The 13,494-nt window shown below is 48.6% G+C and overlaps 1 protein-coding gene across 2 annotated transcripts in view; it reads right to left on the bottom strand.

The window, feature by feature from the left end:
* The window catches only part of ELMOD3 (ELMO domain containing 3), a 32,942-nt gene that overhangs the window by 16,824 nt on the left and 2,624 nt on the right, over positions 1-13,494 (bottom strand). For both annotated transcript variants that reach the window (XM_008054523.1, XM_008054524.2), the window contains exons 2-7: positions 11,144-11,221; positions 10,591-10,660; positions 3,932-4,000; positions 2,858-2,949; positions 645-768; positions 287-409 (exon numbers count right to left, since the gene is read on the bottom strand). In XM_008054523.1, coding sequence (XP_008052714.1) covers positions 287-409; positions 645-768; positions 2,858-2,949; positions 3,932-4,000; positions 10,591-10,660; positions 11,144-11,221 — 556 coding nt within the window. The remainder of the gene's footprint in view (positions 1-286; positions 410-644; positions 769-2,857; positions 2,950-3,931; positions 4,001-10,590; positions 10,661-11,143; positions 11,222-13,494) is intronic.

Below are 13,494 nucleotides of genomic sequence, written 5' to 3'. Positions count from 1 at the left end.
TCCAACATTTTCCATGTAACTTAGAGTAAACATTTTACAAAGACCTGCGAGGCCATCAAGTGATCTTTTCTCCTGTCACTTTCGTCTCCATCTCAACCTTGCTATTTTCAAACAGAGCAAGCAAGCTCCACCTCAGGGCCTTTGTACTTGCTGCAGCCCCTGGAATGTGTTCCACAAGATATCCCACCTTACAGCAGTGGCATGGATGGACAGGACAGCCTGGCACCTCACTCTAGGCCGGGAATCTGTGGCAAGAAAAACAAGACGAGCTACTCCTCCCTCTTACCCTGAAAGCCCAGGTCCTCCCAGTGCTCTCCAAGGAGTGCGCAGTTAAACCTGGAACCGGTCAGTTTCTTGTAGATGGTCTGCAGGACTCGGCCATGTATTGGGTCTTGGCTATCCAGGCCACCTGTCACAAAACACACTCATGTTCTCTGCTGGACTGCCCCTTGGGGGAGGACTGGGTGCTTCTCAGAGAATGTTAGATCTGGACTGTGCTCGAGACACTGTTCTCAGTTCCCACTCCCACACACCCACATGGTACATGCAAGACCCCTGGCTTAGTCCCAGCAGGGGTGGGCAAACAGTGCTCTCTGCCTGATGACAAAAGCAGCATCTCCCCATGGCAGTCCCCATGCACTCACACTGAGCAATGGTCAGGACCAAGTCCCTTTCTTCCTGAAGGCCCTGGTGGAGCTTTGGAGGCCCGAAGAGGTAGTGCCGGAGGGCGGCGAGCCCAGTCCTTCGAACAGTCGGCTGGATTCTTTGCTGGGAAGAAAGTTGCAGGCAATGGGCAGAGTGCTAGGTTCACCTGCCTTAATGAGCCATCAGGCTCAAACTAGAAGCAGTTCTTGCAGAAAGAAGTAGCTTCTTGGTTATCTGGCTGGTCTTTGGGCCGGGGAAAGGAGGCAGAAGTGGTGAATCACTTATGGAGTCTCTGGAGACAGGTTCTTCCAGCTCCCAGGTTTTTTGCAAGGAAAAATAGATGTCCCCAAGCGTAGGCATTATTAGCCAGTCCTTTGCACTTGGTCCTTTGGGCTTTTCCAGAACTAGCTATTCCACTGACTCCCACGGGGACTAGAGATGCCCAGCTGTGGGGACTCCCCCATGCAGGCAGACAAATGCCAGGCCAGGTTTCCCAGCAGGGCTGCTTCTGCCCTTTGAACGTGTGTATGCACGCACGCATGTGTACAGGATATAAATTACAAAATCTAGCACTCCTGTTAACTTCTAGAACGAGAGAGAGAGTGAGGAGGGAGTTTAGTGAGAACTCACTGGAGTCAGATGCCTCTGAGGGGCAGTTGCAGTCTTCTGGCCCCAACCAGTACTTCCTTTTTTTTTTGAGTTGGAGTCTCACTCTGTCGCCCAGACTGGAGTGCAGTGGCCGCTCCCAGCCACCATAGCCTTTTCCTGCTGGGGCTCCGGCGATCCTTCTGCCTCAGCCTTCCAAGTAGCTGGAATTACAGGCGCGCACTACCACGCCCGGCTAATTTTTTTGATTTATTGTAGAGATGAGGTCTCACCAAGTTGCCCAGGCGGGTCTCGAACCCGCGGGCTCAGGCAATCCACTCACCTTAGCCTCTTAAGGCGTGGGATTACAGGCTGAGCCACCAAGCCCAACCAGTACTTCCTAAATTAAGTCATGCTAGCTTCTCATGGCTCAGGGCCACTGCTGTGGGCCTTAACCTATTCTGATTTTGGTAGCTTCTGGCTCTCTGGGTCCTAACAACTAACCTGATTCCTACCTTTTCAGCCTCTTTCTCCTGAGCCAGGTTTTCAGTTGAAGACCTGAAATCACATTCCTCTAAACTTACTCAAGATGTCCCAGAAAGCCCCCTAGCATTTACTTCCTCAAATAGGCCTCCTTTTTCCCACTCCATATCTTTCTTCTTTTTCTGAGTTGGAGTCTCACTCTGTTGCCTAGGGTGGAGTGCAGTGGCATACTAATGGCCACCGTAGTCTCAACCTACTGGACTCAGTCATGTGCCACATGCCCGGCTAATTTTTGGATTTATTGTAGAGACGAGGTCTCGCCAAGTTGCCCAGGTTGGTCTCGAACCCGTGGGCTCAGACAATCCTCTCACCCTGGCCTCCCAAAGTGCTGGGATTATAGGCGTGAGCCGCCGTGCCTGGCCCACATCTCTCTTAAATACCCAAAGAGCTTTTGGGTCCAAGAGGGAACAGAAAATTTTCCTCCACTGGCCATGGATTACTCAGCTACTTGGATGGTTTCTTGCCTCCCCAAAGAGCTACCAAGTACTTGACTTGAGACCTACCCATTCCTAAAGGGGAAGAGAGGACCAGCAATATGGCTCCTGAATGACAGGGTCACAGAGCTTTAGGGCACAGCCCTATCAAGGCTGCCAGAGTCCTGCATGATGCATGGGTCCCAGTCATCCATGACGCAGTACCCCAAGATCTTAGGTAAGATAAGGCCCCCAACTGGAAGCTTCCATCTTTTTTTTTTTTTGAGTTGGAGTCTCACTCTGTTGCCCACCCAGACTGGAGTGCAGTGGCCACTCCCGGTCACCGCAGCCTCGACCTGCTGGGCTCTGGTGATCCTTCCACCTCAGCCTTCCAAGTAGCTGGAACTACAGGTGCGCACTACCATGCCTGGCTAATTTTTGATTTATTGTAGAGATGCGGTCTCACCAACTTGCCCAGGCGGGTCTCGAACCCGCGGGCTCAGGCAATCCACTCACCTCAGCCTCCCAAAGCGCTGGGATTACAGGCTGAGCAACCGAGCGCGGCGGAAGCTTCCATCTTGCTTATCCAGTGCCCTATCCTGGTGGGATGGAAACCCGACTCCTGGGAAAAGGGTGCTGTACTTGAGACCCTAACCTCCTTACCATCATACCTTGAAGGAGGAGAGGTCCACAGTCTGGAAATGCTGCAGGGCCTCACTGAAGGAGATCAGCTGCCCAGGCTGCTCTGAGCTGGCCCGGCTCCCTGTGGCAAAAGCAAAGACACTCCAGGATTTGTGCCACAGTCATTCTGTCAGCAAACATTTACTGGGGGCCTCCTGGTGGTTACCTCTAAGCCAAGCACTCACTGGTTTCCAGCTGAAGGTCAGACACCTACAGCTGTGACGATCCTCTTTCAAGGGAATGGATGGCATTACCTTCTGGGCAGACTCTCTTTTAGGACTAAGCTACTCGGGCTTGCTAGGCTGACCTCAGCAGCGAGTATGAGATAGATCTGCCTTGTCAGGGTCTCCCTAAATTCTCTCATCTTCAAGGAGGCAAGTCACTGCCTGGAGTAGGTACCCACGTAGGAGCATGCCACCAGTCTGTCTAGGGGCCTTTCTAATTTCCACTTGGCCCCTTCTCACACCCTGTACAGGACCCCCTCCATATCCTCTGTTATAGCCCAAAGGCAATTAACTTATTAATTAGCAATACAGGTGATGGCTGGTACTGTTCCCCGTCACATTGCTCCCGGAGCTCCAGCAAGGCGCAGGCTAGACACAGGTCCTAGTTCTCTCCTCCTGTAGCTCTATCCAAACCTCTCAGAAAGAGACAAGGGACAACTTCTACCCAGCCTTCAGAGCCTTCCAGCAAATGGCTTTGGCCCCCATCCCCAGGGACCTCCTTGTGCAGCGAACAGCCTGCCGAGCCTTATGCGGGGCCTGAGCGGCCTGTCTCCATCTCCTGCCCAATCTCGTCACCCTGCAGAGGCTGACCCTGACCAAGGTCCTCCCTGTCTTCTCTCAGGGCCAGGTAGAAGATGAGCAGGGATGGCAGCTCTTTCCCCGTGGAGTTCATTCCCATTTCCTCCAGAGGCAGGGAGTCATCATCTTTGGATTTGGAAAATGAGAAACCTCAGGAACTCAGTCTCCTGACCCCAGAGTCACAGACACACTAGCCACACATGTGGATGGTGCCTCGGCTGGCAGCAGGGCTGTGTGGAGACAGCGCCATCCTTCAGTTACCTGTCTCCGGCTGGATGGTGTCCACAGCTTCCCATTCTTCTTGAGCTCTGAGCACCTCTGCCCTCACGACTGCAATTGTGAGAAAAGGAACCATCTGAGATCTGGGTATGTCTGGAGCTCTATGGCAGACCCCGGCCCTGTCCGCCTGCCTTGGGTCTTGGCGTTCTTCGATCTCCTCTTCACATGCTTGCCAGAGTGGGCTTTTGAAAAGGCAGATCTGATGTCACTTGCCTGCTCAAAACCCTCCAGGGATTCTCCACAACCCTCAAGATATAACCCACACTCATAGCATAGCATCTAAGTACCTTGGCAATCTACAGATGGTCTCCCACCTAAGTGGTTCCACTTATGATCATTCAACTTCATGATGGGTTTTTTTTTTTTGAGTTGGAGTCTCACTCTATCACCCAGACTGGAGTGCAGTGGCCGCTCCTGGCCACCACAGCCTCGACCTGCTGGGCCCTGGCGATCCTTCTGTCTCAGCCCTCCAAGTAGCTGGAACTACAGGTGCGTGCTACCACACCAGGCTAATTTTTTTTATTTATTGTAGAGATGAGGTCTCATCAAGTTGCCCAGGCGGGTCTCGAATCCACTCACCTCAGTCTCCCAAGGTGTGGGATTACAGGCTGAGCCACCGAGCCGGCACATGATGGGTTTAGTGGTATATTAAAGGCATTTTCAGCCGGGCTTAGTGGCTCTCCCTATCATTCCAGCACTTTGGTAGGCTGAGGCAAGTGAATTGCCTGAACCCACGGATCTGAGACCAGTCCCAGCTAGTTACTGAGACCTCGTCTCTACAACAAATAAAAAATTAGCTGGGTGTGATAGCGCTTGTCTATAGTTCCTGCTACTTGGAAGGCTGAGGCAGAAGGATTGCTGGAGCCCAGCAGGTTGATGCTAGTGGCCGTGAGCATGCCACGGCACTCCTGCCTGGGCGACAGAGAGAGACTCCAACTCAAAAAAAAAAGGGCATTTTCGACTTACGATACTTTCAATGTGCACCGGGTTCATCAGGACATGACCTCATAATGACTCAAGCAGCACTTATAAATCCTCCTTCCCTCTAGTTTTGCCCTAGGGCCATCCGGAAGTAACTGAAGCTCCTGACATGCCCTGCCCCCCCCATCCTCAGTGCCTTTGCACAGACCGCTCTCCCTCTGCTGAAGTCAGGACTCAGGTATTGCCCCCTCCGGCTCTGACCCCTGCCATGCAGCTCCTTCTCAGCCTCAGTTAACTCTGACGTCACCCTCACCTGGATGCCTTCCTTGACCTCAACAGTCTGGATCAGGAGTCAATCCTCCGTGAGACCCTGAGACCTAGTGCTTGTCACGGTGTGGTAACTGTCTCTCCCACTACACTGTGAGCTTCATGAAGGCAAGGTCCTCCAGAGTCTAGCGCAGAGTCTCACACATGATGGAGCTCAACAAATGTTTGATGAATGAATGAAAGCACAATAAAAGGAGGAAAAGGCAGGAGAAAAACAAAGCACAGGATAGGCTCTCTAGAGCCACACCGCTCCGACCTATTCTCCAAACCACAGCTGTTACTCTCTGGCCCAAATTGCTAGTGGCATTTTCTGTCACTGACTTTCCCAGTTGGCCAGAGGACACCAACAAACAATGTGAAGGATGGAGAGACTGCCGTTTACTTATTTATTTATTTTTTGAGTTGGAGTCTCACTCTGTCGCCCAGATTGGAGTGCAGTGGCACACTCCTGGCTACCGCAGCCTTGACCTGCTGGGCTCCGGCAATTCTTCTGCCTCAGTCTTCCAAGTAGCCGGAACTACAGGTGTGCACTACCATGCTCAGCTAATTTTTTATTTATTGTAGAGACAAAATCTTGCCAAGTTGCCCGGGTGCGTCTTGAACCTGCAGGTTCAAAAATCCACTCACCTCGGCCTCCCAAAGTGCTGAGATGACAGGCTGAGCCACTGAGCCCGGCCGAGATGTCAGTTTAATACCAAAAGTATGGTCTTTCCAGTCTACTAAGGTAAAAGTAGGTCAGTGCCTTACAACCCAGACAAAAAACACCACATAACAATAAACTGTTGGAAGAAGAAACCCACAGAGTAAGTCAAAAGCTACCAAAACCAGACAGAGAATGAGGAGGGGAAAATGGCCAGGCAGCAGTAGAGGACAGTGGCTGAAAGCACCCTCGAGAGCCAAACTGCTGTCAATGTTTCATCACTGCCACTTTCTGGCTTCATTTCTTTGGACAAGTGGCTCAACCATCTGTAACGCCCTTGGGACGGGTGTGAGCATGAGTTTATTCCTCAACCTCCTAGGAAAGTGTGTGGCCCAAGGGTAAGCTGTGACTGTCGACCCAGCTGTGGGCTCAGGTACAGCAACACAGTGGACAGTAACAGCAGGTGAGATAGGTCCAGGGTCCTCAGTGTGTGGCCCTCGAGGAGATTCCATCTTGCCAACTGCCGTCTGAGTCTCAGGGCTTCCAAGCTAGACAACTCTGATTAACACTTAACCTTGGACGATTGAAAAACAAAGGCCACTTTCAGCATGGGAGCTGAAAAGGCGGGACACAGCAGCTGAATACAAAGAGAAGAGTGGAAACAGTCGCAAGGAATGGCCGGCCCTCCGCCCCTCACCTCATGCAGCTTTAGCAATTCTCCAGCCTTCAGAGCCTCAAGTTTGAGCAACCTAGCCTCTCTCTACCCACCCCCCACCTGCTGTACACCCTCACCTATCAACAGCCCAAGTAAAGTCTGCAAGCCAGGAGCAGAAACCACAGTGGCAAGGGGTGGGAAAGTGCTATCATAATAGGTTAGTCAACGGAAAGTACAAGGTTTCAACCAGCAAGGTCATGCTGGCTGAGCGTGGACGAATCCCCAAGCCACGTAAGAGCTTCTCTTCCTTTCCTCTTAGAATCAGGCAGGCACCTCAGATCCCTGAAGGTGATCCTGACATAAATACTCCTCTGACCACAAGAAGAACATGAGGCAGAGGACAAATTTTCAGGATAATTAACGCAGCTCACATTAGTATAGTTCTTTATTATTTCTCCTTTTTAAAAATTGTCTCTTTTTGGCTCTCTTTCACTTGCTCATGTAGTAAACAGTCTGCTGGTTTAGTCAGACTATTAACTGAAATTAACTGAGAGCAATCTGAAAAAAGAATTATAACTGTTTAATATGATTTTAAAAATCTGGCACAAAAATGCCAACTGTATCCCAGTATAAGATATTTTGGCATTTAGCCAGGCATGGTGGCTAAGGCCTGTAATCTCAGCGCTTTAGGAGGTCAAGGCGGGAGGACCATTTAAGGTCAGGGTTTTTTTTTTTTTTGAGTTGGAGTCTCACTCTGTCGCCCAGACTGGAGTGCAGTGGCCGCTCCTGGCCACCGCAGCCTCGACCTGCTGGGCTCTGGAGATCCTTCCACCTTAGCCTTCCAAGTAGCAGGAACTACAGGCGCGTGCTACCACGCCCGGCTAATTTTTGATTTATTGTAGAGATGAGGTCTCACCAAGTTGCCCAGGCGGGTCTTGAACCCGCGGGCTCAGGCAATCCACTCACCTCGGCCTCCCAAAGTGCTGGGATTACATGCTGAGCCACCGAGCCCGGCCAAGAGGCCAGGAGTTTGAGACTAGCCAAGGCAAAATAGCAAGACCTATCTCCACAAAAAAAATTTTTTTTTTTTTGAGTTGGAGTCTCACTCTGTCACCCAGACTGGAGTACAGTGGCACGCTTCCGGCCACCGCAGCCTCGACCTGCTGGGCTCCAGCGATCCTTCCACCTCAGCCTTTCAAGTAGCCAGAACTACAGTTGCACGCTACCATGCCCAGCTAATTTTTTGATTTATTGTAGAGATGAGATCTTGCCACGTTGCCCAGGTGGGCTCAGGCAATCCACTCACCTCAGCCTCCCAAAGCGTGGGATTACAGGCTGAGCCACTGAGCCTGGCTCTACAGAATTTTTAAAAAATGAGTTGGGTATACTGGCATGTGCCTGTAGTCCCAGCTACTCAAGTCCTGAGGCAAGAGGGATAATTTGAGCTCAGAAGCTCAAAGCTACAGTGAGTTATGATCCTGCCACTGCACGCCAACCTGTCTGACACAGCAAGACTCTGTCCCTAAAAAAATATATATTTTGGCGTTTACGGTAAACATTATTAATGTATTAATGTTATGTATTAATGTTGGTTTTGTCATAGTATAGTAAAGACAAAATTTCAATAAGAGAAACCTCATAGATATCCAAATAATGTTTCTACATTAGAGTGTTTTTTAGCCAGGTATAGTGGTGCATGCCTATAACCCCAGCTATTCAGAAGGCTGAGGTGGGAGGATCACTTGCACCCAGGAATTTAAGGCTGCAGTCAGTATGGTCATACCACTGCACTCCAGCCTGGGCAACAGAGACCTTATCATCTTATCACTAAAAAAAAAAAAAAAAAAAAGAAAGAAAGAAAGAAAGAAAAAAGAAATAATATATATGTATTTTTATTTATTATTATTATTTTTTGAGTTAGAGTCTTACTCCGTTGCCTAGGCTGGAGTGCAGTGGCACGCTCACAGCCACCAAAGCGTTGACCTGTTGGGCTCCAGCAATCCTTCTATCTCAGACTTCCAAGCAGCCAGAATGACAGGCCCGCACCACCATGCCTGGCTAATTTTTGATTTATTGTAGAGACGAAGTCTCGCCAAGTTGCCCATGTTGGTCTCAAACCCGCGGGCTCAGGCTATCCTCTCGCCTTGGCCTCCTAAAGTGCTGTGATTATAGGCATGAGCCACCATGCCTGGCCTACAAATATTTTTTAAAAGCTCCATCATTCTGGGCCAGGCAAAGTGGTTCACACCTGTAATCCCAGCCCTTTGGGAAGCTTCGGCAGGAGGACTGCCTGACCCCTGGGCAACATGGTGAGACCTTGTCTCTAGCATAACTCAAGAAAAATTAGCAAGGTGTGGGAGCACATGCCAGTAGTCCCAGCAACTTGGAGGGCTGAGGTGAAAAAAATCACCTGAGCCCAGCTGGTTGAGGCTGCGGTGGCTATGATAGTACCACTGCACTCTTGCCTGGGTGAAAGAGGGACTCAAAAAAATAAATAAATAGTCTGGGCTTGGTGGCTTAGCCTGTAATCCCAGCACTTTGGGAGGCCAAGGCAAGTAGACTGCCTGAGTCTGTGGGTTCCAGACTAGAATGGGCAACTTGGTGGGACCTTGTCTCTACAATAAATCAAAAAATTAGCTGGGCATGGTAGCGTGTGCTGGTAGTTCCAGCTCCTTGGAAGGCTGAGGTGGAAGGATCGCTGGAGCCCAGCAGGTCGACGCTGGGGTAGCTGTGAGTGTGCCACTGCAGTCAAGCCTAGGCGATGGAGTGAGACTCTAACTAAAAAAAAACAAAAATAATAAATAAATAAATAAACAAACAAATAAAAGCTCCATGTTTTTGGAGGTTATATTTTCAGCGTGTAGGATTTTAAAACAACAATACACACCAAAAGGCACTCCCTTTGATTTATATTTTGTATAAGTACTTTATATTATTTCATTTAATCCTTACAAAATTCCCATTATACAGGTTCTGATATAATCTCTACACAAGGAAGGACCATGCTGTTTTTTTTTTTGAGTCGGAGTCTCACTCTGTCACCCAGACTGGAGTGCAGTGGCATGCTCATGGTCATCAAAGTCTCGACCTGTTGGGCTCAGGCTATCCTCCCGCCTCAGTCTTCCAAGTAGCCGGAACTACAGGCGCATGCCACCACACCCAGCTAGTTTTTCTTGATTTATTGTAGAGACAAGGTCTCACCAAGTTGCCCAGGCTGGTCTCAAACCCCTGGGCTCAGGCAATCCTCTGGCCTCGGCCTCCCACAGTGCTGGGATGACAGGCATGAGCCACCGTGCCCAGCCTAGCACCATGTTTTATAGATGAGGAAAATGACAGTGAGAAAGTCTAAGTAACTTGCTCAAGGTCATGAATAGGCAGGTAAGAGAGCCAAGATTTAAACGAGACATCTGACTGGCGAACTGGTGCTTCTGACTTGGTGAATGTACCTTTCTCCATAATCAACTGGCGGGCAGAGTGAAATTTATTATTTTTTGAGTCAAGGTCTCATTCTGTCACCCAGGCTGGAGTACAGTGGCATGAACATGGCTCACCACAGCCTCCCTAGGAGCCAGGACTACAGGTACGCACCACCATGTCTGCCTAATTAAAAAAAATTTTTTTTTAGAGAGAGAGTCTTGCTATGTTGCCTAGGCTGGTCTCAAACTCCTGGGCTCAAGCAATCCTCCCACTGTGGCCTCCCAACATGTTGGAATTATAGGCGTGAGCCACCATGCCCAGCAAGCTTTAAATATAGTATGAGGAAGCACTATGTAAAGCGGATAAAGCAGGTTACTTTTTCAAAGCTTTTCCCCACACAGACTCACTTTCATAACATCCCTTTGAGGATACGGGAGATATTATTTCCACTGTAGACAAAGAGAGCATATGACTTGCCCAGAGGCATACAGTAAACCACTAGCAGAGAGAGATCAGATCTCAGGTCTTTTGACTCCCAATCCCGTGTTGATTCTCATTTTCCTTGAGGAATGATAGATCTACAAAATCCTGAAGGACAAGGAGTGAGAGAAACTCAAATGCCGAAAAGCAGACTCATGGGAAGGTCTGACATGGGTCCCACCCAGACTCTAAGGACCTTACCATGTGGCTCCCATCCAGTAGCTTCTGTGGCCAGAGCCTGGAGGATGCTGTGGTTCTTCAGCTCTGCGATCTGTAGGGGCAGATGGCCTGTGTATGAGGATGAAATCCGTGTCCCATTCACAAAACATTTCCCATCCACTGTGCTGAATGTCCTTGAAATTGAGGCCAGAAGGATCTAGTTTGCCCTGATGTGTTGACCGAAGTCCATTTTAAAGAGAGGTATCTGAAAAACTTCAGCTATGATGTGGAAGTTGGGTGATGTGGGGGACAAGTATATGCCCACCTTGAATAGTAAATAAAACTCACTTGGCACTGTGGGTACCTTTGGGATTCCCACTGTATTTTATACTCCATTACAGCAATTATCTTATTAGATAGAGGTCGTTGTACATGTTTGTACCCCACACTCTCTCCTCCCAAGTGTGAGCTTCTAGAAGCTAGGATCTATGCCATCCCTGTGTCCCCAATGCCTAGCACAGTGCCCGGCACCACACAGTAGCACACAACAAAAGTCTGCGTTGGCAGAAGGTACCGTGGTGTGGGTGATACATACAGGAATTCCTCTGAAAGCTGACAGAGCACTGTTCTCCTTGTCAGATGATGGAGAGTACTCAACAGACACCCCTTCACCCTGTAAGACAGACCAGGGTCAGTCTACCAGACACATATTAATCTCCAAAACATGAGAGTTTAAATGTCATACCTTTTTCCAGTATCACCAAAAAAAAAAAAAAAAAGAGGATAAACTCCAGAGATTTCACTTACAAGGAATTCTGTAAAAAAATTTGTTTAATCTGGTCTTAAGAAAAACTGCAAAAGCTTAGTTGATGTTATCTCAAAAAATTGTATATAGATTTCCTGGCTCTTTAAAGGTCTCAGGGCTCTGAATAAGTGAAGTTCAGTGAGGCAGTTTCCTCTGGCTTTTCTTTTCTTTTTTTTTTTTTTTTTTTGAGTTGGAGTCTCACTCTGTCACCCATACTGGAGTGCAGTGGCCGCTCCCAGTCACCGCAGCCTCGACCTGCTGGGTTCCGGCAATCCTTCCGCCTCAGCCTTCCGAGTAGCTGGAACTACAGGCGCGCACGCTACCACGCCTGGCTAATTTTTTGATCTGTTGTAGAGATGAGGTCTCACCAAGTTGCCCAGGTGGGTCTCGAACTCGCAGGCTCAGGCGATTCACTCACCTCAGCCTCCCAAGGCGCGGGATTACAGGCGGAGCCACTGAGCCCGGTTTCCACTGGCTTTTCTTTCAGCCAAACCTATTCTCTACTAGAGTTAAAACAGCAACAACAACACTTCACCAATTGTTTGAAACTCGTATCACACACACAGGGCTAATCTTCCCATATGTTTTTTTTTTTTAAATCCTAAAAATCATTAGGGGAAAAAAGAAAACCTAACCCAGTAGAAACATGGGCAAAAACAATTTACACAAAAGAAAACACAAATTTGGTCCTAAATATATGAATAAATGCTCAACCCCACTCTTTTTTTTTTTTTGAGTCTTACTCTGTCGCCCAGGCTAGAGTGCAGTGGCATGCTCACGGCCACTGCAATCTCAATCTGCTGGGCTCAGGGGTCCTTCTGCCTCAGCCTTCCAAGTAGCTGGAACTACAGCCATGCACCACCATGCCCAGCTAATTTTTTGATTTATTGTAGAGATGAGGTCTCACCATGTTGCCCAGGCTGGTTTGGAACTCATGGGCTCAAGTAATACTCTCGCCTCCGCCTCCCAAAGTGGTAGGATTACAGGCGTGAGCCACTGTGCATGGCTCAACCTCACTCTTAAGAGATGCCAAATAAAACTATTTTGAGATAATACATTTCATCTGTCAGATTAATGGTCAAAAAGTCTGACAAAGCTAGAGTGCAAAGTGTTACACAACACACTGGAGAGTAAATTGTTATCGCCTCCACACCTTGATAATAACTTGCAAAGTCATACATGTTTTGTACATTTGTTAATGGGTGTGAGAAACATAAAATAAATATTAGAGATGGTCCCTATGTACATTTGGGGCTTGACACTGAATTCTTGTAATATATTTTTTTTTTGAGTTGGAGTCTCACTCTGTCGCCCAGCCTGGAGTGCAGTGGCCGCTCCTGGCCACCGCAGCCTCGACCTGCTGGGCTCCGGCGATCCTTCTGCCTCAGCCTTCCAAGTAGCTGGATACAGGCACGTGCTACCACACCCGGCTAATTTTTTTGATTTATTGTAGAAATGAGGTCTTGCCTAGTTGCCCAGGCAGGTCTCGAACCCTTGGGCTCAGGCAATCCACTCATCTTGGACTTCCAAAGCACGGGATTACAGGCTGAGCCACCAAGCCCGGCCGAATTCTTGTAATTTATTTAACATGTATACTTGTCATGTGCAAAATGACATGTTTACATTTATAGTCATTCACTGTAGCACTGTTTACAAAAGGTTAGGAAAATCCTAAATATCTACAAAGGGGCTGATTAAACAAAGTATATTCACTCAGTGTGAAATTATATAGTCATTAGAAAGAGGATGAAAAATTGCTTTAGGGACAATATGAGACAATCTTCATGATATATTAGGTAAAAAAGCAAAGGACAGAGAATATACACTATTTTACCATTGTATTTTTATTTTCTTCTGAAATGGGATCCTTACTCTATTGTCCAAGTTGGAGTGCAGTGGCACACTCACAGCCACCACAGCCTCAACCCATGGCTGATTTTTCTTGATTTATGGTAGAGACAAGGTCTCGCCAAGTTTCCCAGGTTGATCTCTAACCCCTAGGCTCAGGCAATCCTCCCAAAGTGCTAGGATTACAGGTGTGAGAAACCGCACCCAGCCTTACCAGTGTATGTTAGAAAATTACAAAAGAGCTGGGCTCGGTGGCTCAGCCTGTAATCCCGTGCCTTTGGGAGGCTGAGGTG

The sequence above is a fragment of the Carlito syrichta genome, unplaced genomic scaffold, assembly GCF_000164805.1.
Source record: "Carlito syrichta isolate Samal-C Ts95f unplaced genomic scaffold, Tarsius_syrichta-2.0.1 Scaffold295943, whole genome shotgun sequence".
In the NCBI taxonomy this organism is placed as follows: domain Eukaryota; kingdom Metazoa; phylum Chordata; class Mammalia; order Primates; family Tarsiidae; genus Carlito; species Carlito syrichta.
The sequence above is the reverse complement of the archived record's forward strand: the minus strand, read 5'-3'. Positions and strand labels throughout refer to the sequence as shown.